This window comes from Lampetra planeri, chromosome 32 (assembly GCF_965212315.1).
Source record: "Lampetra planeri chromosome 32, kcLamPlan1.2.h2, whole genome shotgun sequence".
NCBI lineage: Eukaryota > Metazoa > Chordata > Hyperoartia > Petromyzontiformes > Petromyzontidae > Lampetra > Lampetra planeri.
In genome coordinates this window covers 2,488,659-2,514,282 of record NC_136138.1, presented here as the reverse complement: position 1 = coordinate 2,514,282, position 25,624 = coordinate 2,488,659, and the positions used below count along the sequence as shown (strand labels likewise).

General features: G+C 51.0%; 1 protein-coding gene across 2 annotated transcripts in view; it reads left to right on the top strand.

Moving 5' to 3' along the window:
- The first annotated feature begins 16,963 nt into the window (after window positions 1–16,963).
- The window catches only part of LOC144729286 (A-type voltage-gated potassium channel KCND2-like), a 486,104-nt gene continuing 477,443 nt past the window's right edge, over window positions 16,964–25,624 (top strand). For both annotated transcript variants that reach the window (XM_078609433.1, XM_078609434.1), the window contains exon 1: window positions 16,964–18,950. In XM_078609433.1, coding sequence (XP_078465559.1) covers window positions 17,842–18,950 — 1,109 coding nt within the window. In that variant the 5' untranslated portion in view covers window positions 16,964–17,841. The remainder of the gene's footprint in view (window positions 18,951–25,624) is intronic.

Here is a 25,624-nt window from a genome sequence, read left to right as displayed (position 1 = left end):
CCGTCGTGCAGGGAGGGGCTGGGTGGGGAGGGGCTGGGTGGGGAGGGGATGGTGGGGAGGGGCTGGGTGGGGAGGGTGGGGCTGGGTGGGGAGGGGAAGGTGGGGATGGGCTGGATGGGGAGGGGCTTGGTAGGGAGGGTGGGGAAGGGCTGGGTGGGGAGGGTGGGGAGGGGCTGGGCTGGGTGGGGAGGGTGGGGCTGGGTGGGAGGGGTGGGGCTGGGTGGGGAGGGGCTGGTCACCCCGTGGTGTCCTTATAAAACTCAACGTTTAACCTACTCACGCCGGCTTTTGCCCGCCCTCACAGTCGGGCATATTTGCGGAATACACCACGCCACCGTTGACCCTGGCCATTGACCGAGCAACCCAACGTTCCTACCAGCTCCCTCCGCAGGAATGTGTTGTTGGGAGAGTAAGCCGAGTAGCATTGAACATTGCAAGCCAGTTGTGCTATTCTCACATTTGCAGTATGCATTGTTTGGAGGTCTTGAGCCAATGGTTTATTGAGTTTCATTTATTTGTTTAGCCATGAAATATTTTTTCGGGAGTGTACTGCAATTAGTCCGTTTGGTCAATACCATTAATGAGTGTTTGGCATGTGGGAGAAATCCAGATTGCCCAGAGAAACCCACGGGTATGAGGTGGTGACTGCATATATTCAATACAGAAACAAACCCAACAAATTACATTTCCCATAACGCTATTACGATATCCTTGCTGCCTTATGCCCCGCGCCCTCATGCTTAGAACACGTGATATGTACTGACGGTCATCTATTCAAGTATGTGCCATGCTAAAATCTGCTTAGCTTCAAATGTAAATGTGCAATTTCATTTGCAGACGACATTGCAAGTGAATTTTGACAATTGTCTCCATTGAACAAACAATATTAACTTACTCTTTGGTTCTTTCGGTAAAGTCACGTAGGTATAAAATAAAAGAAATCAACGCAACACAAGCGTGACTTTACCAAAAGAACCAAAGAATATGGATTCCTGCAGTCACGAAAGCTTCAAATCAATATTAACTTACCACAAAGTAGTAGTGATTGTATTGACCACCAGAGGTATGATGAGCCGCCGCATTAACTCCCAAACAATGTATCACTTATAGCCTTATAACCTTGCAGTTGTGAGCCAAACACTGTTGCTGTTGCAGTGGCAGCAGTAGCACTTGGCTGGATTTGAAAACATGTTTCAATTTACTGTTATCATAAGTTCTATAACCATCGTACTCTCAGGTTTGTGACGTGAAATAGAAATGAGCTTTGAAAAGACTGGGAGATAGCAGAGCAATTACATAATGGTACGGAACTAGCCCTGCAAGACGACAGCTTCAAGTGACTACTCCCTAATGTCACTTCAATTGGCATATTTCATCAAATGAAATGTTAGCCCCTAAGAACGAGAATACACTGAAATGACTAAAAGCCATCGACTCCGTTACACCCGAGAGCCTTGCTTGGCCATTGGTGGCTGCCAGACATTCAGATTCAGTGTATCACTGATGATGGTTCAGTGTTCCGACATGAATATTATTTGTACATTGAGCCATACGGACACCTCTCCCGTACTTGAATCTTCAAAGTGACATTACATCGCGTCAAGGAGCATAAATCATCACGCGAATGCCAGTCATCCTTGCAGCAGCTTTTGGTTGCCCATCGAACAAAGACGGTCACTGCATCGCACGCTTTTAGATGCGTTTCTGCGGCCGTCTGGAATGCCCTTCCGATATTCGGAAGCCACTGGAAGCTATGCACTGTTACATCTAGATTGAAAATAATTTTTTGAGAACTGCTGTTTGTGTTTAGTTTGTTGTCCTTCCCCCGCACCTCCATTCAGCACGGTTGGCTACATGCGGTGCTGAAGAAGTTCATCATACATACGTACATAAATGGCAAATCAACTCCTTGCTGAAGGTGAACATTCCTTGTGGTACGCACAGAATGCACCTTGTATGAGGCTATGGCAGGGCTTTGTGCATGCAATTTTGCAGATAAGCCTAAGATGGCAAATGAGGGATTATGTGTGGTGGCGTGTGCTGGAAAAGCATCTGGATGAACTTGCATTCTCGTCACGTCCCGTGCCAAGCCTGAAGCCTGTACGGAGAAAATGCAGTGCCGTATTTTGGTATTCACTGCCGTGTATTTGTCCGTGTGCAATCGAGTTCGTGAAATTGCTGACATGGGGAATTGCAGGGTTGGTGAAATTTTAGGATGTCGTTTTTTATTTATTTCTTACCTACATTGTTATTATTTTCAACCATTTATTTATTTCATACACATACGAGAACATAAGAAAATTGACAAAAGTGGCAGCTTTTACAGTCACCATAATTCATACTGTATGACAATTTAAGGTTGCATTTTAGATCTCTTATGGAGGATGCCAATCACTTGTAATGCTCGTGCAGCGATCACTACACTATCCCACAAATTCATATTAATCATAATGTACAGCCTTTGCCAATCCACTGTTGGATAGAAGCTGCCTTGTGCTGCATCTGTTGTCGGGATGTTTGACCATACTTCACCGCACTGGTCAGTGGTGAATATTGCTCGCCACTGATGTTGGCCGTAGGAGGAAATAAAACTCGGGTAGTCAGGTTCGTAGCGAGGTGGACCAACCACTGCACCACCACTCCACCATAGCCTGCTCAAATATCTTCAGTCACAACATGTGCTCATGATTGCTCTTAAATAGTTTAAATAGTTATTGATCATGTTAGGTTAATGCATACTTGTCTAACAATTCTACCGGTTAGCATACGTTGACTCCACTGGGCATTTCATTTTGGCTTGTGTCGACATGGTCACGAGAAATATGATTTGTTTTAAAGTATTGGGTTCATGAGTCATAGAGCGGCCTTAATTAACTCCATATTTCTGTCAGATTAACGCAAGACTTTAGTCATAAGACCTTAGTCTATATATTACCAACATCTCACACACTCTTGCGCATTCAGCTTAGATGGATGTGCGGTAGTGGTGTAATATGTGGCCCATTGCTTTTCTTTCAGACTGAGAATGGCAAGTCAAAAGTGGCACTACAATAATTTCGGGAAAATGTATTTTTGGTTTAGCACGTGACCTTTGTCATGTCTACATCTGCCAGCACAACTAAACTGTATTATGAAGCAATACAATATATAAAAAAAGGGTTGCTGAGCACAGGCCCAAAGACCAAAATGTTAAACGGCAAGTAACAAACGGCACTTTTAAAGTTATAACATAAGTAAACATGTTCATATATTTGAGAGAGGTTATAAGGGGTTGGAAAGAGAGAGATGATGAGAGGGATTTCCAGAGTTGAGCAGTGGGAGGAAAGTAACGGAACTGGATGGTGTTGTGACCTGCAGTGTTGTGGTTGAACACAGTATGGATTAGACCAGTGGTTCTTAACCTGGGGGTGCACACAACAATTTCGCGAGATGCCCTTTCTGGGAGTGCGAGATATGTCGGATTTTTTTAGAAGGAAAATCATCGAAACACAAATTAAGCACGGGCACGTAAGCACACAACGACTTTGTTTCATCAAACCCGATGTATGTGTAGTAAGTTGCAGGAGGCTCGGACGACGTAGTTGGAGGCACACTTATTTATTAACACCAACTTATGTACAGAGACGGGGATACACAACACTTGAAGGGGTATCGGCCCCTTCACCCGTCTAACAGGGAGACCCAATGTCTAACCCGGCTAGCCTACGCCCAGGTCCTCCACTACGGAGCTAGGGGAGGCTATCTATCCCAGCCCTGGTCAAGCTGGGATCCCGGCACCCTGAGTCTCCAGACCGGCTCTTATAAGAACGTCAGTCTGGGCTCTCGGGGCCACGCCACCGGCTTTCCCTGGTCGGTCCTGACAAGGACAGCGAGCCAGGGGAGTTCCGGGGCCTACTCTAGCTGGTCTTCACTCTTCGCTGGTTAAAGCTTACACTCGACCTCGAGCCCTCTGGCTCACCACCTTTTATAGCAATCGGCCCCCGGGAGGGGCCCGTGGGGGATGCAGGTGCGGACGTCGGTGTGAGCACCTCCTCTGTGTACGGCCCTAACCACGCCCCTTGTGTTTGTTACCCATCCGTGCCCATACATCTTTACAATTACACCTCTACATCACCCCCCCCCCTGTACAGCCCGCAGCCGTCCCCGGCTGCAACAAAATCACAATAAAGGTGCATCCCCCCCAAATCCGTGTGTGCCCCGCGTAATTTTAACAAGAACAACAACAATAACAACAGGAAAGAGAAAAATAACCCGACGCACCCCCCTGAATAAATACCCCATCCCGTAAAACCAACATATATACACGTACCCAGGACGCCCCCCCCCCCTTCAGCAAGGGCCCCCCAACGGCCGACCTCACAAAAGTCTGCGCGTTTTGGCGTGCGTTCTTGCGGCGGGCCCGTCACAAGGGGCAGCCCCGGCTTGCCCAGTGGCGGGTGTCGACAGTCCGGGTGTGAGAGTGTCTGGCTTCGCTGCTGAGCGACCCCCGACCCCCCCGGGAGGGGTTGGCGGTCATGGGCACGTCACTCCTGGTGCATCTGGAGGTGGAACAGTCGGTGTCAGGTTAGGCGAAAGCAGCGAAGTCGGGGAGTCGGCGGACCCCTCACACGATTGGCCACGCGTGTGTGTGTGAGGAACACGGGGCGGCGTAATGAACGGTTTCAACCTGGAGGGGTGCACGTACCACCGACGCTTCCCCCACTTGACGCGTACACATTGCGGCCGCAAGACTTGTATGACCTCCACGGGCCCCCGCCACGGCTGTACCAGCTTCGACGAGGTCGCCAGTGGCACCTGGGGACAGTGCAACCATGCCCTGTCCCCCGGTTTCCATTGGAGCACATGTGCCCGCCCCAGCCTAAGCCTCTCATTCGCCCTTTGGCGGAGTTCAGAATTTTGCATGGCCGCTTCCCGCGCCTCCGTTAATTTCCCGATGTAAAATTTAACGTGGTCGGACAATTTCGAGTTTGCTTGAGGCTCGAGAGCTTCAGCTGAGTCGCCACAGGCGGGTTAGCCTCGCGGCCATACATTAAGAAGAAAGGTGAAAATCTGGTGGCCGCATGGGGAGCCATCCTGTAGGCTTGCAAAACACCCGCAATGTGAAGGTCCCAATCGGTCTGGGATTCCGATACCTGCTGGGACAGCATGGACGTGATAGTCCGATGCAGCCGTTCCACCATCCCGTCAGTTTGCGGGTGATATGGGGAGGTTCGAATTTTCTCCGTACCCAAGAGGTCGCACACCTCGCGGAGGAGTTTCCCCGAAAATGTTTTACCCTGGTCGGTCAGAAGCCGTTCCGGAGCACCTTTGTCGAGGACATAGCCCTGGACAAAGGCCTCCGCGACGGCTGCTGCCGACTGGTTGGCCAGGGGCCAGGCCATGGGCCATCTCGTGAAGTATTCGACCCCTGTCAATAAGTACCTATTTCCCCTGGGTGTAGCGGGAAATGGCCCGAGAATATCCAGTGCAATGAGCTCGTTAATCCGGGAAACCTTTATCGACTGCAGCGGAGGGTTGGACCCCCTCGCTGGTGGCTTCCGCTGCGCGCATTGAGTGCACGACCCCAGGAGATCCCCCACGTCCTTTGCCATGCCCGGCCAGAAGAAATCGAGCTGGAGCATGGCAAGGGTCTTGTGAGTCCCCAGGTGAAGGAGCCGCTCATGCGCAGCCCACACCACTTTACCCCTCAATGCTGAAGGCACCACCAGCCGTTGGCGGCGGGATCTCACGTCCCAGTGCATTTAAAGCCCCTGGAACAACCCCCACGAGTCAACGTTCGCCGCCCCCTGACCAACCCCCCCGATGCAATGGCGCAAAGTGAGGAGGGAGGTGTCCTCCATTTGGAGGCGTCCCCACTCCGCAACGGACAACCCCAGCAAGGAATCCCTCCCTTCTTGCTCGATAGGACCCGAAGTTGAAGGCGCATCGGCGGCGGCCACAAGGACCGAATCAGTGATCACGTTCGGAGGCCTACAACGCCCCGAACCCAAGAGGCAAGCGCACTCTGAAGTGGGTGGCAACCGCGACAGAGCGTCAGTGTTCGTGTGGCGGACGCCCTTACAATATGTGGTAACAAAATCGTAGTCTTGGAGAATCTCCAACCATCGAGACAACTGTCCCGATGGTTGTTGAATCCGCAAGGCGTACTGCAGCGCCCCATGATCTGTACGGACGGTGAAATGTCGACCGTACAGATATGGGCGGTACTGCTGAATGAAATAAACGATCGCCAATAGTTCACGACGGGTAACGCAGTACCGTTGTTCCGCCGGAAACAACACCCGACTACCGTAAGCCACCACATGCTCTACGCCACCAATGAGCTGCGACAGCACGCCCCCAATGCCCGTGTTACTTGCGTCTGTATCGAGCAAGAAGGGTTGTGAGAAATCGGGATAATTCAACGGCGGAGCCCCCACAAGGGCATCCCGGAGGGAGCAAAAAGCAGCCTCCTCTTCCGGTCCCCAACGAAACTTGACTCCCTTGGACGTCAAGGCATGCAAGGGTTTCGCGATCGTAGCGAAGTCAGCCACAAACCGTCGGTAGTACGACGCGAAGCCAATGAAACTCCTGACCTCCCCCACCGAGGTGGGAGTCGGCCAGGAGCTGACACATTTCGTTTTGGCGGAATCAGTGGATATCCCCGAGCGTCCAACAATATGACCCAAATACCGCACCGATTCGCGGAGCAAATGGCACTTCTGTGGTTTAAATTTCAAATTGGCAGCCCGCATTTTGAGGAAAACAGCACGCAACCTCTGGAGGTGTTCATCGAATGTTTTGCTAAAGACGATGACATCGTCCAAGTAAATTAAACACGAATCCCATTGCAAGCCCGCCAAGACCAGTTTCATTAACCGCTGAAAAGTTGCCGGCGCAGAATGTAATCCCATCGGCAAGCGGTTAAATTGGAAAAGGCCGTGCGGTGTACGGAAAGCAGTCTTAGGTTTAGATTCGTCATCCAGAGGAAGCTGCCAGAATCCAGAAAGTAAATCCAGGGTGGAAAAGAATCGCGCCCCCGCCAAGGCATCAAGCGACTCATCCATTCGAGGAAGCGGGTACGCGTCGGCTACTGAAATTTTGTTTAACCGCCGAAAGTCGACACAAAACCGCAGTGAGCCGTCGTGTTTTTTCACTAAAACGATCGGTGCACCCCAAGGGCTGTTGGAAGGGGATATGATATCGGCGGCTAGAATGTCGTCAACGGCCGATTTGACATGATCCTTTTCAGCGGGACTCAACCGAAAGGGATTTTGGTGGATTGGCGCGCTGTCACCCGTGTCAATGTGGTGTCGCAGCAATTTAGTATAACCAATATCAAATTTGTGCTGACTAAAAACGTCGGCAAACTCTTTCAGGAGAACTCGCAGCCTCTCACGCTGTGAGTCGGACAGGTCCACTGATCCCGCGCAAAGTGCATCCAGCCATCCGTCATCACAGTCCGAATGCGGTCGCGATGGAGGATCGGTGCTCACCTGACCCACGAGCGGTTCCTCACAGGGTGCCGGCGTCGCGTGTGCAAGCACGGTCCTTTGAGGAACCACGGCCGTTCGCGATCCCACATTAAGGACTGCAATGAAGGGGTCCCCATCCCCTTTCACCATGGTCTGAGCCGCTAGCAAATCGGGTCCATTGACCCCGGCTCGAGATGGTCCCAACAAGACCCCCCGATCCGCAACCCCCTTAGCAAACGGCCGACGCAACCTAAGAGGGACGAGCATCTGAGCTCCCGGGGGTACGCGTACAGTCCTTGCCACGAGCGCCTGCACCGTCGCAAATGCCCGACGCTCTGTGGCGGGGGAAGACAAAAACATTACATGTCGGCCCGACGGGAGTTCGATGCACCCCTGGTCGATCAATATATGGATAGGCATTTTGGCCAAGAAATCCATCCCCAACAGGCACGGAACCGCCAGCGAGGAGGAAACCAATACCGGCCCGGATAATTTGATGTCCCCAATGCAAATTTTCGCGCGGATCTGCCCAATGATGCCCAGCGAGCCCCGTTAGCAGCATAGCATGGCACGTCAACGGGGAGCAAAGGACGGCTTTGAACGGGAAGGATGTTATAAATCAAATCAGATATAATGATCGCCGATGCTCCCGTGTCAATTAAAATCTGCACCTCAACCCCATCAATGTGACCGACCACGACCGACGACCCCGCCGACGCTGCAACGACACGATGGGCGAGCTCCGAGCACTGGCCTGGTTGGAGCGCTCGCCGCATTTCAGAACACTCCGACGCAACGCCCGGCGATTTGCGAGCCCTGTTTGTTTCAGCGAGTGAGTGTGTGACAGATGTGTGCATGGGCCAAACGTGTGAGGTGCCACGACTCGCCGTATTTCTCTGCTGGAGCTTGGGTGGAGGCGGCGCGGCGTCCGGACGAGGTGTCACTCCGCGCTGTCGAGGAGCCCGGCATCCTGAAGCCACGTGGCTCTGAAGGCCACAGTTGTAGCAGCGTGTGAGCGCCCCAGATGGCCTGGGCTGCTCCTGGCGGCTCGGTCCGTTCCGAGCCTGTGGTCCCGGAGATCTCCACTCCCCCCGCCGCTCCACCCCGCAGACCTCCTCCGATGGGAGGGTGGTAGCCGCCATGGCATGGCCGGCCACCCCCTTGCCGGCCTTGCGACGCAGGGACCGCAAGCCCGCGTGGATGTGGCGCGCGACCAGCAAGGAAGACATCTCTGTGTCGTCTTGTGCCAAGACGGCGACGTCCAGCTCGTCCGCGAGTAGCAACAGCTTTTCCGCCTCCATGGCGTCCACTCCCTCCTCGTCCATCCGCGGAAAAGCTGCCTTTGCCAGGGCCAGGAGAGCCGTCCGGAAAGCCAGAGGCGATTCGTTGGCGCCCCGATGGCGATCATGGAACAGCTGCCTGCAGTCCGAAGGCGGGCCGTAGACAGCGGACAGAAGCTGCAGCGCCAACTGCAGCGTGGCGCGCTTTTCTTTAGGCGCCGAGGTGAGGGTAGCCAGGGCGTCGTTGTCCAGCATCACCGGCAGCGCGCGTAGTGCTTCGCTGTCCGTCCAATTCGCCATCTCCTGATGAGCGAGGAACCGTCTCTTGAAGCCACCCCAGTCCCCGTCCGCGCCCATAAACTCTTTGAGAGGCGGTAGTCGCTGCTGTAAAACGACGTCCGTGGTCGTGGATCGCGCTCCGTCGTTCCTGGCACCCGGTACAGTGTGGGCGGGCTGCGCGTATGGCATCGCCGGTCGCTCCGTTGGCGACGCGCTGGCCGGTGTTGATGACGTCGCGGCTTCTGCTTGGCCCTCGGCGGTCACCTGACGCAGGCCGGCCCCGCCCTCTGCTCCCACTGTAGCAATGGCGGGAAATTTGACTGTGAGCCGCGTCGGGGTGGCGGGAAACAGCGCTGCGCGTCGGCCGCCGTCGTCCCGTGCAGCTTCTCCAGCCACGTGATCTCCTCCAACGTGGCGGCCGCAGCATAGAGCAGCTCCGCCAGGCGGGAGTGAGCCAGCCGAAGTCCCTCGGCCGACGCACCCCACCCTTCCTGTCGTTGCGGCGCGGGTGTACTCGGCCCCGGCTGCTCGGATCCGACTTCGGCCATCTCTGGTGCCGGTCGGCCGAGGTGTCTTCCATCTCCGGCTCCCTGGTACGAGTCGTCCCTCGTGTGTCCATCGTTGAACGATCACTTCTGACCCCAGATGTAGTAAGTTGCAGGAGGCTCGGACGACGTAGTTGGAGGCACACTTATTTATTAACACCAACTTATGAACAGAGACGGGGATACACAACACTTGAAGGGGTATCAGCCCCTTCACCCGTCTAACAGGGAGACCCAATGTCTAACCCGACTAGCCTACGCCCAGGTCCTCCACTACGGAGCTAGGGGAGGCTATCTATCCCAGCCCTGGTCAAGCTGGGATCCCGGCACCCTGAGTCTCCAGACCGGCTCTTATAAGAACGTCAGTCTGGGCTCTCGGGGCCACGCCACCGGCTTTCCCTGGTCGGTCCTGACAAGGACAGCGAGCCAGGGGAGTTCCGGGGCCTACTCTAGCTGGTCTTCACTCTTCGCTGGTTAAAGCTAACACTCGACCTCGAGCCCTCCGGCTCACCACCTTTTATAGCAATCGGCCCCCGGGAGGGGCCCGTGGGGGATGCAGGTGCGGACGTCGGTGTGAGCACCTCCTCTGTGTACGGCCCTAACCACGCCCCTTGTGTTTGTTACCCATCCGTGCCCATACATCTTTACAATTACACCTCTACATATGTGTAATGTGAGGATATATCCGGGTCGCTGACGGATCACAACTCGTCAAGATGATTGGCTCTGCTGGTCCTGGTCCATAGCCAATGGGGGGAAGCCTAGGGGCGTGGCCCTGACGTAACGGGAAGGTGACATCTGTAAGTAGAGGATTGGTTCTGCTGGCTTTAGCCACAGCCAATGGGGAGACGAGTCAGGGGCGTGGTCCCGGGAGCCTACGATGGAGTCTAGAAGATTCCATAGAGGCTAACCAGGATTGGTGGAAAGGTACCACGTGACCCGGGTATTAAATAGGGGTGGAGACGAACAACACGTGGTCAGAATTGGAACGAACGGAGGGAGAGGCCACGCGAGAGCGGGGGTCCAGGCAGCCAGTCCAGGCAGCCACGTGGCTGCGCGCGTCTCTCTCTCTCTATCCCTCTCATGCTGTCTGTCAGCAGCGTGAAGGAGTGTTGTAAAGAAAGACAAATAAAGACCGGATTCCAGAAGTCGCTTCCACGACCTTCACTACATATGTATTACCATTATACATAAGAATATAGGTTTTTCCCTTTTTTTTCTGGCAACAAAACTGAAACCTTTATACAAGGAATCATGTCTGCCTTAACCACAATGCTTGTGGTCAAAATGCAAACAAAAAACACACTCTGATAATATATGCATTGTCCTTGAAACTGATTGGTCCACACCAGAGACGGATTTCTTTTGAGCCTGGTCTCAATTGGTACTAGAGTGTGTTTTTGTTTGCATTTTGACCGCAAGTATTGTGATTAATGCAGACATGATTCCTCGTAAAAAGGTTTCAGTTTTGTTGCCAGAAAAAAAGGGGAAAATCCCTATTCTTATATATTGGTACTGGCAAAGGAGGTCTAATGATGTAAACATTATAAATGTTTTAACGATCGGGAAACAAAGGGGTGCAAAGCTGCAGTAAAGGGTAAGAACCACTGGATTAGATAAAGCAGTCGATCCCGTACATGGATAGAGAAATCAACGTAGGAAAACGAAAGCGACGCTATTCCACACTAATTAATAATCTGTAATTGCCCAAGGTTAAAAACACATCAGTGTCGAAAGGTAGCCAATGAGGGCTCCATTGGCCAAACTGCCGCAAGGAAATAGTTGACGCACCAAAAACACGAAGCATTAATATTTTATTGTAACCAGGTGAGAAGCGGTTAAGATGAATGTTGCTAAGACGGGTCGTCTAACCGTTGTTGTGGGTAAAGCCCAAAAGTGTTCAATTGATGAACGATGCAGCCGCATAGTGATCTGCAGAAGAGCTGAGAGGAGCAAATTGGTTACTTTGCTGTCCAGAAGGAAGTTTAACATATGTGCACACGTACTTTGCTGTAACAGCAAAGTATGTCTGTATACATGTTGAACTTCTGTTGCACCGTACGGAGCCAATGTTGCTAATCGGAGGTGCGGGAATACAGCAAAGTCAAGGTGTCTCCTTGCTCAGTATCTCCAATGGAGTTCTCCGACCCAGCAGGGGAAATTCCACGTTCCCGTGGCCGAGGTCAGTCTCTCATTCTGAACGACCACCGTTGACTTCCTATAAAGCGGTACTCATTGTATCGACCCTGGAGGGAAAGTTTGTGTGTCTATGGAAATGCACAGACACTCGCATATACTGCACTGGACAAGGGTTATCTTGTATGCTGGGCGTAACAAAATAGTGCATTTTATTCACATGAGTATTGGGAAGTGCTTCTATTCAACTGGCGATCCTGCGCCAGTGGGAGAAGTTCCAAATTCCCACGGAGGGTTTCTGCCACTGCGTTGGACTCGTGTCGGTTACCCATTAAGAGCGGTATTTATTTTACCGACCCTAAAATAATGATGGGCTGAGCTACCGTTGACTTGGGACCAGGATATGTACTGGCATTTCTGGCACTGTCCGTCGAGTTGTCTGACATCAGCACCTGGTGAGTAAAGTGTATTCTTTGATGAATAGCAATCACATCGTCGTTAATATAAATCAATCCAACTTCATCATTCAGCTTGTTTTTTACAATTAATGGTTATTTTAGCGAGTCTGGTAAATTACTTCGAGAAACGTCTGCTATATAGCCTAAAGGTGAATAATCACAGCCCTTTACCAATCCATATGCTGTATGCATGCTGCACTTCTTTCGCACCGTACATAGGCAGCCATGCTAATCGGAGGTGCATAACTCCATTCGCGTCCTAATATGGGAAGGAAGATCGTTCCAGACGGCCGCAGAAGCGCATCTGAAAGCGTGCGATGCAGTGACCGTCTTTGTTCGATGGTTAGTCAAACGATGCTGCGAGGATGACCGGAGTTTGCGTGATGGTTTATTGCTGGATGAAGGCGTCCCCATGCCGTGTCGTTAATCGGTGTTTGTTTGACCATACTTCACCACACTGGTCACACTCGCCTCTATTGCTGGCAGTGGACATAAATATAATTCAGGTGGCCGGGTTCAAGCCCGATGCGTGAATCACTACGCCACCACTCCTGTATTAATTAGATTTGTGTTTTGTAATTAAAAGTATCAATTACTAATGCAGCATCATTGGCATTATTCCTGACATTTAAATACATTCCAATTGGCCTATTCAGTTCAACAAATGATTTGAAATAAAGCCGTGCATTTATTATTATTATACGACTCTTTTAAGACGCGTTAATTATGCTCCATTCTTGATTAAATCTTACTCCTGACATGCGATGACACTGTTTTAAAGGTTTAATCGTGCAAAGGTACACATTATGTATAGTCTGTAACATGCAGCAGTACGTATCATTTTATCAGCCACGCTCAATCCACTGCTGAATGGAGGCTTTCCCTGCACACGAACTGATGCCATCGCTCGATCCGCTCCTCCGGTTCGCGCGGTTGGCTGCGTACGTTTCGAAAGAAAAAAAACATGCATACAAAGACAAAGATTCCCCCGTATAGCCTTAACATACTGTTGTGGCAAGTGCTGTTAGCGAGTAGCACCTTTGAAGAACATACACATTTAGATGTCCCACGACCACACTCGCACTGCATCTCTCTCATGTTTCAGTAGCTGCACTGTTATTGTGCCACGGTCAAATATCATTCGGCCCAGCCGACTTACGCTCATGTTAATTTATAGCTTGACAATTCATCAACGGCAGTGGACTATTTTCGATGCCTCATGCGACGCTGTTTTTTTTGCTCCCAATTTCTATTTGCCCCCATTATTGCGAAACATTTTTTTTGCCTTTGAGTAACCCGGCTCTCTTCCAAATGAGACTCATCACTGGCCTTTCGAGATTCACTCCACCTGCTTGAGGCGAAATAAACTTGAAAAACTTGGTGAGGAGTCCTGACATTGAACTTAGCGCCACCCAGTGGCTGCGATTAATGCAATAAAATGTTGAGTTGGACGAACGGGAAGTGTGTGCGGTGTGTGTGTCCCTGATGCTTTTACGAACCAGAAGTTCGATTCCCGCGCACGGCCCAAAAACAAGTGGCGATTATCTGCACCGGTCCTGGACCTCCCCGAGGTCGATTCAGACTAAAATGAGTACCTGGTGCGGTGTGTTAACATCACCACTGGGAAGATAAAGGCGGTCGGGGGTGGTGTTGGCCATCCACCCCCTCGTGTGCCGTGTCGTCTTCACAGGTGCTCGCGAACAGCACTTGCCTCACAACAGTGTGTTCAGGCTATACAGGGGATCTTTGTCTTACCGGGGTCATTCCCATAACATCACCTTTCATCTACTTCATACGCTCCGTGCGCGTGTGTAGAATACGGGACTGTTGTTGATGCTTGGTAGATATGAGACGTGCGGTGAAACGCGCAAGATGCGTATGCGATGCGCAGACAACAACTGCCTGGATCCTGCAGCAACATCTATAAGAGGGATTTTTTCGTTTTAAGACGCATTTATATTTATGCATATAACCCCAAACCGTCCCCCTGTGTTATGGACAATATTGGCGGCGAAAGCCTCCGAGTAAAATGTATCTCTTCAAGTAACAGGCGAAGCCGTGCTATTGGTCACGTCGCGTTGTGGTGACCAATGGTCAGGAACAGTGGACTGGAGTGGCAGGCGCGCTTCCGATTATCACGGTTGGCTACGTAGGGTGCGAAAGAAGTTCGACATACAGTAACATACGTACAGAGGAGAATGGAAATCGTCTCGATAGCACACGTCCACGGAGGAGATGGAGCGATGAAAACAGGACCCTCTGCAGGCACTTGGCTGGATCTTTTCTTTTACATCACAGACAGGCCTTCATCCAGCCGTAGATCTAGCATAGCTGCTGGTGGTGGTGCACTGCAATATTGATAATGATCGATCATGACGGCGTGGTTTGTGCTCGTGTATGATGGCATGAGCGGAGTGTCGCGGCGCTGGTGTGGGAAGTGTAATCGCGCGCGCCAGGTGGCGCTGTGATGGGGCCACTCGGCTCATCATTTGGGAAGATTCATTTGCGAGTTCCAGGACCAAGGCTCGGCCCGTCGTTCTCCTCGGGATAGATACCAAAAAAAAGTACCAATTTCGCGGGAAAGTCAACGGCCTTCGTTCTATGGATTGACTGGCCCCGCCGTTGGAACGTGGAACTTCCTACGATAACTCGGCGTCATCAAATGGACCGAATAAACGAGTGGCTTGTCCGCGCCGCAGTGCTCGTTTAGAGATGGGTTTATTGTTGTTTGTTGAGGCCCTTTAGACTTGGACGCGGATTGCACGACGAGACGCGCGTGAAACTATGGAATAAAAAAAAAACCTTCTCCCCAAATAAACCGGCCTCAAATGCGTAACACGACCCCCACTTCTTCCTGTCGCCAATCCGCGAGCACCGCTCTGTTGACTCCCTCGGCCCCGTGGATGATTTGGATAATGACGACGGATGACTTGGCCTCCCGCAGGATTACGCCGGCGGCGATGATTGTTCGCTTATTATTAATGTCGAGCGTGTGGGACGCGGGGGATCTCGAACAAAACAAAAAAAGGGGCGTCCGTTGTGTCTTTTGCAAGGCTCAAGCTGTCGCTGGAATTGTGCCGTTAGTTTATTCCGTGGCCTAACCTGTTGAACTCCCTTGCCCACTCATCCGTGTCGTATTGTACCGTCGTGTTATCAGCCGGTTCAAGGTTAAATTCCTGCGTATTATGTGTGTTGTTTTTGTGGTGTGGAATGGGAGCTTTGTGTGGCTAGGCATGCATCTGGTTGGGTTGGCTCAATTCGCAATCGGCGGCTTCCCAGTTCAAATCCGTGGATGGGGTTTTACTCGGCCCCCATCATCGCTCCGTGGTCGATACAGTCGGTACCAATTTGTATGAACGTTAATAGCGGTTATCCTTGGAATATACTCACCTCCGTCATAGGAATGTGGAATTCCCACCACTGGTTCAGGGCTGTAAACCGCCGATGGCCACCACTACCACCACAGAATCAAAGACAGCGCTTTGCAAATCTTGGAAGCTGCACTGGAAAAAAAAATCCCTATCACCCAAGAAAATGAGTCTTAAACATTGGTAAATTCCACATTCCAACGGTGAGGCCCGTTGGTTCCACGAGACGAGAATCGTTGCCTTGCCACGCATTTGGGCCGATGCCTGACGGGGAGAGTCGATCGACGGAGCCAATCCCCAATCAGGACTCGAACTCGCAATTGTCCGATTGGGATTCAGGCTTTCTCACCGCAGCGCCACCAATCCATATTCACATTCATTAAGTGTCTGCAAACATACAGGCTATAATATAAACCACAGACGGTGTTAAAAAAGAGGTGAGTTAAAAGAGGGAGAAAAAAAACCACATTGATATGAAACGACTGTCACAACACACGATATGCGCTCTAGCAGCAGCTCGGGGTCCCGTACTGACGAGCCAGAGCAGTCTCCCCTCCTACCACCCTCTCTCCCTCCCTCCCCCGAGCCCACCCGTGCAGCCACCCACCCACCCAGCAGCAGCATCAACCGATGCAGCTCGCATCAGCAGCAGCACAGCGGAATGAGCGCGCACGGCGCATCTTAATCACCTCGGCTAGCCGGGTCCGCCCGCCAGCTCCGCCCGCCCGCCCGCCCGCTCGCTCCCCGCGTTCACGTGCACGCATTGTGCCTCCCGTGCGCGCGCGCGCACACACGCACGTCCACGGCAACCCGCGTGCATCATTGAAGACGCGGAGGAGAGCGCGAGCGAGAGAGTGAGGGGGACACGGAGAGAGAGGGGGCAAGGGACGAGCGAGAGAGAGGGCTCCGTAAGGCGCCGACTCGCTCGCATCTGTTCAGGCCCGTCTCGTGTGGCTATCGTTTTTCTTTTCTCTCTCTCTGCTGCAGACGGATTTGGCGAAGGTTAGAAAGTGCAACAGCGCATAGAGGAGTCGGTGGGGGTGGCTCGCATTGCCTCTCTTTTCCTCCCGTGTCTGCCCGACTCTCCCTTCGCTCGCCGCTGCAAGCGCTCCCGCGCAGTACACGCTGCGTGCGTGCGTCTGTGCGTCTGTGCGCGCGTGTGAACACACACACACACTCAGGCGCGCCACCACGCACACACAACAACAACAACAACATTCGCTCCCTCTCCGGTCGCTCGCCGAAAGTGGTGGGGGGGGGGCATTCCGGTGATGCTGCCCTAAGATAATAAGAGGTGAGCTCCGGCTATTCGGTTGTGGCAGAGAGTGAGTGCAGGACGCGTCGTGCGACCCACCAAGTCCCGGTGCTGTCCCCTCCGTCTCTGACCCCCCCCCCCCCGCTTGACCGCTTCGCCGTCTTTTTTTCTGCGCGTGTGTGTGGGGGTATCTCTTGCGGACCAAAATAAGTGGTTCTTGCCGCAGCAAAATCAGTGTGGTGTACCCTACCGCGCCTTACGGCCAGACAAGACCCCCTTGCATCGCGCCGTCGGGAAAAGCGAGCGGCATCGTCTGCGCTTCGCAGAGCAGCAGCAGCAGCGGCGGCGGCAGCGGCAGCAGTTGTCTGGCGGGTGAAAGCTGGCGGGATTATGCGCCGCACCTCGCCTCGGTCGTCACATTGACGCCTCCAGACATCCCATCCCCGCGCTCACTCACAGCCGGCGGCGGCGGTGGTGTGCACCACCCCGAAGCGCAGCGTCTATCGGGAACGTGCCTAGCGGTGGTGGTGGTGGCGGCTCGCCGCGCGTGTCCGGGCTGCGCGCACCGTGCGCTTTCTCGCCGTTACCACCGTGAACTGGACTTTTGCCGTCGCTGCTCGTGAATGACAACACCGTGAATTGAGTTTGCGCAGGCAGTAGCAGCGGCGACCACGAATAAGAAGACGACTGAACGAAGCAAGGAGAGGGAGAGAGAAATCGGGCAGCGTGATCGCGTCTGGGACATTACCGCACACACACAGACAACCGACTCCCACCGCACTGAGTGAGCGATTCGGCGAGCCAGTTGCACCGCCGCTCACTTCACGACTCTTCCGGATGTTCTGATTTGCGCTCCGACAAGTCAGCTGCTATTGCTGCCGCTCTTCTTCGCGTCTCTGCATCGCTCTCCAGACTCTGGTCCCTCGCTTACCTCTCCTTTCACATCTTGTACCCCCCCTCCACCACCGCCCGCACCCCCTGGGGCTTCCGCTCCCGAGAACCTAACCCCTGGTCACCCCGTGGACTCCCGCCGCCGACTTTGACCGCCACTCTCAATCGCTCGGAGATGGCAGCCGGGGTGGCAGCGTGGCTCCCGTTCGCCCGGGCGGCGGCCATCGGGTGGATGCCCGTGGCCACCAGCCCCATGCCCCCGGCTCCGCGCGAGAAGAAGCACCAGGACGAGCTGATGGTGCTCAACGTGAGCGGCCGCCGCTTCCAGACGTGGCGCAACACCATGGAACGGTACCCGGACACCCTGCTAGGCAGCAGCGAGCGCGAGTTCTTCTTCAACGAGGACACCAAGGAGTACTTCTTCGACCGCGACCCGGAGACGTTCAGGCACATCCTGAACTTCTACCGCACGGGCAAGCTGCACTACCCGAGGCACGAGTGCATCATGGCCTACGACGAGGAGCTCGCCTTCTTCGGCATCATCCCCGAGATCATCGGCGACTGCTGCTACGAGGAGTACAAGGACAGGAAGCGAGAGAACCAGGAGAGGATCCAGGACGACATCGACTCGGAGATCAATCCGGACAGCCTGCTGCCGAGGACCAACTCCCGAGAGCGCATGTGGCGCGCCTTCGAGAACCCGCACACGAGCACCCTGGCGCTCGTCTTCTACTACGTGACGGGCTTCTTCATCGCCGTGTCGGTGATCGCCAACGTGGTGGAGACGGTGCCGTGCGGCGCCATGCCGGGCACGGTGCGCGACCTGCCGTGCGGGGAGCGATACGCGCTCGCCTTCTTCTGCCTCGACACGGCGTGCGTCATGATATTCACCGTCGAGTACCTGCTACGCCTCTACGCCGCGCCCAGCCGCTACAAGTTTATACGGAGCGTCATGAGCATCATCGACGTGGTGGCCATCATGCCCTACTACATCGGCCTCGTCATGACCGACAACGAGGACGTAAGCGGCGCCTTTGTGACGCTGCGCGTCTTCCGAGTTTTCCGCATCTTCAAATTCTCGAGGCACTCGCAGGGGCTGCGCATCCTGGGCTACACCCTCAAGAGCTGCGCCTCCGAGCTCGGTTTCCTGCTCTTCTCGCTCACGATGGCCATCATCATCTTCGCCACGGTCATGTTCTACGCCGAGAAGGGCTCCTCCGCCAGCAAGTTCACGAGCATCCCGGCCGCCTTCTGGTACACCATCGTCACCATGACGACCCTGGGGTGAGTGAGACGAATGCGTCAGACAGCACCCGCAAGGACCCCCACACACAACCAGCGAGGTTTCGTGTCTGTCTGCGTGTGGGTTTGGGTGCTCGCTACATAGCACTTGCCCCGACAGTCTGTTGAGACTATACGGTGGGGAGGGGGATCTTTGTCTTGGTGTGTGTGTATGTCTGTGTGCACAAGCACGTCTGCTGTGTCACACTGTGGGCCACAGGAAAAGTTGGCGCGCCTCGAAGAGAAACAACTTCAATAGTTACCAGTTCCCTGAGCTGGCCCATAATAAACACGCGAGTTTGCGATCTGTTGTTATACCACATAAAAATCATAAATGTTCTAGATTCTCAACAAAACTAACACGTTTCTTTAACTCAGCTGGTTACAAGTTGAATGTCTGGTACCAATGATTATGCCAAGCTGATTAGCCCAACCTGTAAGACCCCCATGTGTGCACGAATTGTAAAATGCGATCTTCATTGGCTGGGTCTTCGCGGATTGTCTTTAAAGTTTAATGAGAACCGTCACGTGTGATTACCCCGTGCAAATGCACAATCTTGAAATACAATGCATACCCCCCCCCCCCCACTCTTTATATGCAATTACTGCACACCGGAACAACTTGATTGGAAGCATGGTGAGCGCGTGCGTCAACGTGGCCGCGAAGTGAGCACAGCCGATGGCTGCAGTCAATCGAGCAGGGCTGTCTGATGCCCGGCCGTGTAAAATATAGTTGCCCTGCTTACACGTATTCTCTCTCTCATACACACACAGACTGCATACGAACAGTAATGTCATATGTCCATCAAGGTACAATCTTTCGTTATTACGGATGTATTCGCGCGTCGATGATGTTGGTGATGCACGTTGATATATTCATCACGTGTTCAAGACGCGCACGCGCGCCGGCTGCTGCTGCTGCTGATGATTGTTGCTGATCGTCGACTGTGAGGTCACGCACGCGCGTGCTAAATCGAACCCCGCCCGAGTTTTGCGGAGTCATTCCACCTTCGCCTGATCGCCCGTTTGGGTGTAAGCGAACCATAGAGCGCGGTTCAGCATGGAAAACCCGCTTTACAATTCACTCACCTGGTGGTGAACGTTCATTAAGCGCGGGGGGGTGTGGAGGGTTTTTGTGGCACCATCACTCTGGTGATTTCACGTGTTATGAATTAATAATACAGCTGCGAATACTACCCCTAACACATATTTGTACTTCCCACCGGCAGAGCGCCCCCCCCACCCCCCGTGACCCTCATGCTTCTCATCTTCATCCCATTAGCCGCCTTCCATTCATTCCCGGCTCTGCGTTAATCGATAGCCATTTCAAATGCCACGTCTAATATTATTAGCTGCCTATCATTGGCTTGTTTCTTTTTTTTTAATTCTCCCCCCCCCTCACTCCTTTTCATCCTTTTGCTGTTTAAATATTCCATTCATTCAATTCGATGCAACGTGAGATGGGGGCGGGTGGCTTTTTGTTATTGTTGTTGTTGTTGTCTGCCTTTGCTGCATTTTCGATTATTGTTTTTTTTGCTCATCCGAGTGGGTGAGTCGCATTCCACCGACTTACCGCGCCTCTCAAGGCTCACAGACGCATTCGCATCGTATCAGGGAATGTCGTATGTAGAGCAGAGCAATTACCGCCAAGGACGAATCCAACTGCTGAGTGTATTGCAGGCAGCCGCACTGCACGCACTGACACGCATCGCGTGCGCTATGATCCGTACGCGATGCACATCAACCCACTGTTATGTAGAGGAGGCTTGTTGGTGTTGTTGATCTGTACACACATCGGAGTATCTATCAAACAATATACACGTGTATGTAAAACCCAACCCCATGGTGTGTCTGTACATTCAGCCCATATAAAATATCAAGTCTAGGGCATATGTCAAGAGCATATGGAACGTCCTGTTGATAACACATGCACTCGATTCTATACACACACACAATGGATGTATGCATATCTGTATACGTGTAGGGAATGATACAGAAGGCTGAATAATATATTGCAGCATATGCACCACTGAGAAACTGTCCGTTACTGTGAAACTGCATGTGCATTTTTGTCTGTGATATAGCATATGCCAAGCAGCCTATGTAAGCAAGGGGGAACGACACAATTGACGCGTGGCCAATAAAATATACGTGAATGAGGGTTATGCCGCACGGAATATCGGATTGGGCTAAATACGGTAATGGGCAATGGGGAAACGCATAAAAGTGTCCACGGCAAGTTTAACTGGAAGGTTGTCTTCAGATTAAATGATGGCTCTCGCTAATCAAAAGAGAGAGGTCTCCTGGCATCCATCCTCGCAACATGCCTGACATCGGTGTGCACCGTGGAATGCTTTGGGTGATGGTTTTTTTTTAAGCCAAACATGTTTTTTTTCACAAAGGGAATTTTGCAAAGACATTGCATAAAATTGCATACATATTTCACGCTGCTCCATCAACTTTTTCGGATAATGTAATTCATACATCATTAACCCAGCAAGATTCAACCAATGAGGGGATTTTTTTTCATACATAACGCAATGTCAAATAGACTTGTAACTCTATTACGTTTTTTTTTTCACTTTGTGGGGAGAAACAACATTTTTAAGAATTGCGATTATCGCAATACTGACTTAAAACGGGATGCACCGTCACTGTGATAGGCAGCCTCATTACGGTCCAATGCATTTTACAATGCGGCATCTGCTCTTTGTGTTTGACAATCTACAGCCGTGTGGCCTGCGATGGAAAGATGCCGTCCACCAAATGCTCGCACACGATTTACTAACTGATCTATGGTGAAAGTAACGAGTGAAAAACAACAATAAATCATTTGTCGCATGTTGACTTTTTCAAAGGCATGTTTTCAAATATAGACATCGATAAATTATACCCAAATTACCAGCAGTAAAAGGTACAGGTGCAGCACTAAAATTGCTTGCTGCCACCGCTGCTCATTGAAGAACCTCCACTAGAAGGAGCTCTAGGCAGACTCTCCCAGTGGGTATTTGGCCTACTCTTCCAAGTTGCCCAGACGTATTTGGAGAGGTTGAAGCACCTGGGCTTTACTCCACCGCACACAATCTGCTAGTTGCCTACCTTACAAGTACTGTTAGCTTTAAACGATTTGAATACAGTTATTATTGGAAATAATATTGCTCCTGTGCAGACAGCAATAGGCTTCATGGGGGCTGGCGTGTAGGTTTTTGAGAAAAAAATATGCTGAAAAGTTATAGTATACTTCTAAGTTATAGTATACTTCATATTAGCGTGAGTTGTTACCGTGTTACAACAAAATAAAGTAATATGTCTCGTAACTCTCAGTGCGAATGCGTTTAATATCAAGAGCAATAGGTCGTAGCAGCCAACGCCATTGCGGCAACCGCCTTCAAAAAAGAAAACTCTAAACATAAAATTCCCAAATAACATCTCCCAGGCTCTCTTGCTTGTGTGAATATGAAATATAAAAACAACCTATACCCGTTTAACACGTTGGCTTTCGCGATCAATATCGTCTATAATATAGGTTTTTTTGGGGTTAGATCACGTAAATATAAATGTGTCATTAAACCGACGACCACCCGACACAGTCAATTAGTAAGGGTTGTCATGTCAACAGAACATGCCAATTCGTTACTAGTACAGCACACTGGTGTGTTGGAGAGTAAATCCACAACATTTACGAAACAGGAGGATTTCTCCACAAATTTGTCTGTTTGCCTGATGATGCTAGTTGTAATTACTGGTGAAACGTCGTACTGGGATTGTAAATGTTCTGGATTTGCTCTCCAACACACCGGTGTGCTGTACTAGTAACACAATGGCACGTTCTGTTTACGGGACAAACTTTACTAATTGGCTGTGTCGGGTGGTGGCGGATTTAACGACGCATTTATATTTACGCAATCTAACCCAAAAAACGTCTATTATGAACATATAGCCGCCATGGGCTTCTATTGTGTAGTGTTTTACAGCGCGAGTCAGAACATTCCAAAAACGCAACGCCATTCCCCGCTAACGAGCGGGACCATTGCCCAACACATTAAACTGTAGTACATGTCTCTGTAGAGTGTCGTCGTTAATGTCCAACTGTGGTAACATTTTATTTATATTTCACATTTTTTTCTGCCGTCACGTATTTTTATGTATGCGGCGGTTTGCTGTACGTCGGGTTCGTACTACGCTGCACAGTGCTAAGATGTTCGCAATGGAAATGTCTACTTCGGGACGTAAGCGCAGATTTCCATTCATTCAATCACGTTCGCCCAGTCAGTGAAGTTGCCCCTCACAGCCAGGCAAATGTTCATCGTACAGCTGAGAATTGTGCCACACGTGGGGTTATTTAACGTGTCGCCTCCATCAATGGCGCCACAGATCTAAACAACTGTAAGAGTTACAACCACATACAACATTTGTGATGGTTTAAACATATATAAATGCATAGCATTTTTGCTGCAAATCTGCAAATGTAAGTTTGGCAAGGTTTTAGCCTTTCTATAATCCAATTTAATTTCAGACATCATGTTTAAGAATCATGTAGTGTACAATATTTGTTTACAAAAGAAAAGTAATGCTTTTATGCTACACAATTAATTTCAAAGGCCTACCACGAGAGTAAATGTAGATTAAATTGAATCTTATAAAAAAAAAACATGCCGTTCATCATTTAGGTGGCCAAGTGGATCGCACAGGAGGCTTAAGCTTGGGGCGCTGTGAGGCATCACCGCTGAGATCTTGGGTTTGAAAGCCACGTGTCCAGAAAAGGGAAAAAAGCCACTTCACATTTTCACAAACGTCGACGTACTCAGTTCAGTCGCCAACAGTTGCCTGAATAAAAAAAACACAAAAGCATTCCGTGAAATCAGTTAAAGCATCCACAATTCGTTCTAGATTTGATGCTCCACAATTCTTACCATGCCCAGTTTCATTCGCCAGTGATATACACACAGCACGTTGGGCATGGAGGTGGTTGATCTCACAGATCACTTCCTATAAATACTACACTAAACTATTTCATATTTTAACAGGTAAGGCCCACTGAGCTATATAGATATTTTTCAGAAGCGACTTGGCCACAAATTATATCTCAACGAAGTGGCTTATCACGTGGGAATGTAGAGCTACCAAATAACTCTAAATGCACGTTGATTATAAACGTGACCACGGGGAGAGAGACACCACAAACGACACTATTACAGGCATCAGGGTCAGGATCAAACCCGTCAATCTCCTGTATAGCAGGAGAGGTAGTTAACATCTTTGCACCGTGGCGTCTTTGTGTAAGACTCCCAACCTGCAAGGTTATGACGTGGCTAGTGGATGGCAGCGCTGAAAGTGAGTTGCTTGACCTCCCTAGAATAATGCGTAAAAGCCCCCATGCTGCAAATACTTGCGACGTCACGGCTGGTGGAAGGGCTTCTCCTTCGAGAGAACTCTAGAGAGGCTCTCAAGGGTATTTTGGCCTGTTTTTACAAGCTGTCCAGATATGTCCTGGAAGAGGTGGGCGTACCCACACTTTATCCTACCAATACGTGACCTGCCGCTCGACTCGCTGTGGTTTATCCATTCATACTGCCGATTTGGAAAGCGGTGGGGACATTTACGGATATTGCACCGTTGTTTCCAAGTGCCGCGCCAGGAATGGAATCGATGACCTCTAGATTGCAAAGCCTGGTGCGTTAACTGTTACACCAACAGCAGAATAGCAACGTGTACCGATATGTGAGTGTCATCCCCACGTATCTGTCGGTGCCCTCCTGGTACTCTTACCTATCTCATTAAGATGTTTCCCAAGTATCACCCAAAGCAACGCCTTCCTCATAAAAAGGAGTGCTGAGCCTTATTGAGTTTCCCCCCCCCCGCCTCGTTAAATAAAAGGACGAGTATTATTATTTCATCAACCACAACTCAATTATAAAAACAGACCGCTTCCTCTTTCACATATGTAAAGGATACGACCAAAAAAACTGTAGCTGTGGCAAGATCTTGCGAGAAAATGTGGGTTTTAAAGTCGTTACCAATCAAGAATGCTGGATCATTTATCCTAATCGTTCTGCATGTATGGTGCGGCATCTTGAAAAACGTTAAAGGGCCGTTGCACGTTGTTTCCGAGAGGCCTGGAAGGGTTGCTTGTTGCTTCGCAACGTTCTGTGGCATCGTTGTAACTTGCCTCCACTGCTTGGGCAAAAAAATGAGGGATTGCCTTTGTCACAGATGATGGATTGGATCATCCCTTTATAAATTAGAGCCATTCGCATATATCGAGTGATCAAGGGGCTGCTTCGAAGACAGTGGCATGGTCATAATCCAGTCAGATGACCTCGGGATGAGTTTGGTAAAGGGACGGTGATTCAATTTCTCCATCCTGGGATTTATTTGCCACCGTAGTTTATTTGTAGCGCACACAAAAAAAAACCAGTTGCAGTTCACACTGCTTCTGCTAATAGAAGTATATCTCTGAATCGCGTCACACGCGATAGAATATTTTGTGCGACAGGGCCTTTCGTTCTGTGCCAGCCAAAGGCGAAACCATTATACCCATTGTACCGTCACTTTTATCACCAAGCTCCATGAAAATTGTACAATCAGGCTGTAGGCACATATCAAAGAAATATCATTTCTTGAACATCCTGCAATAATGCGATGGTTCATGACAGGTCAAATGAGGGAATGGCACC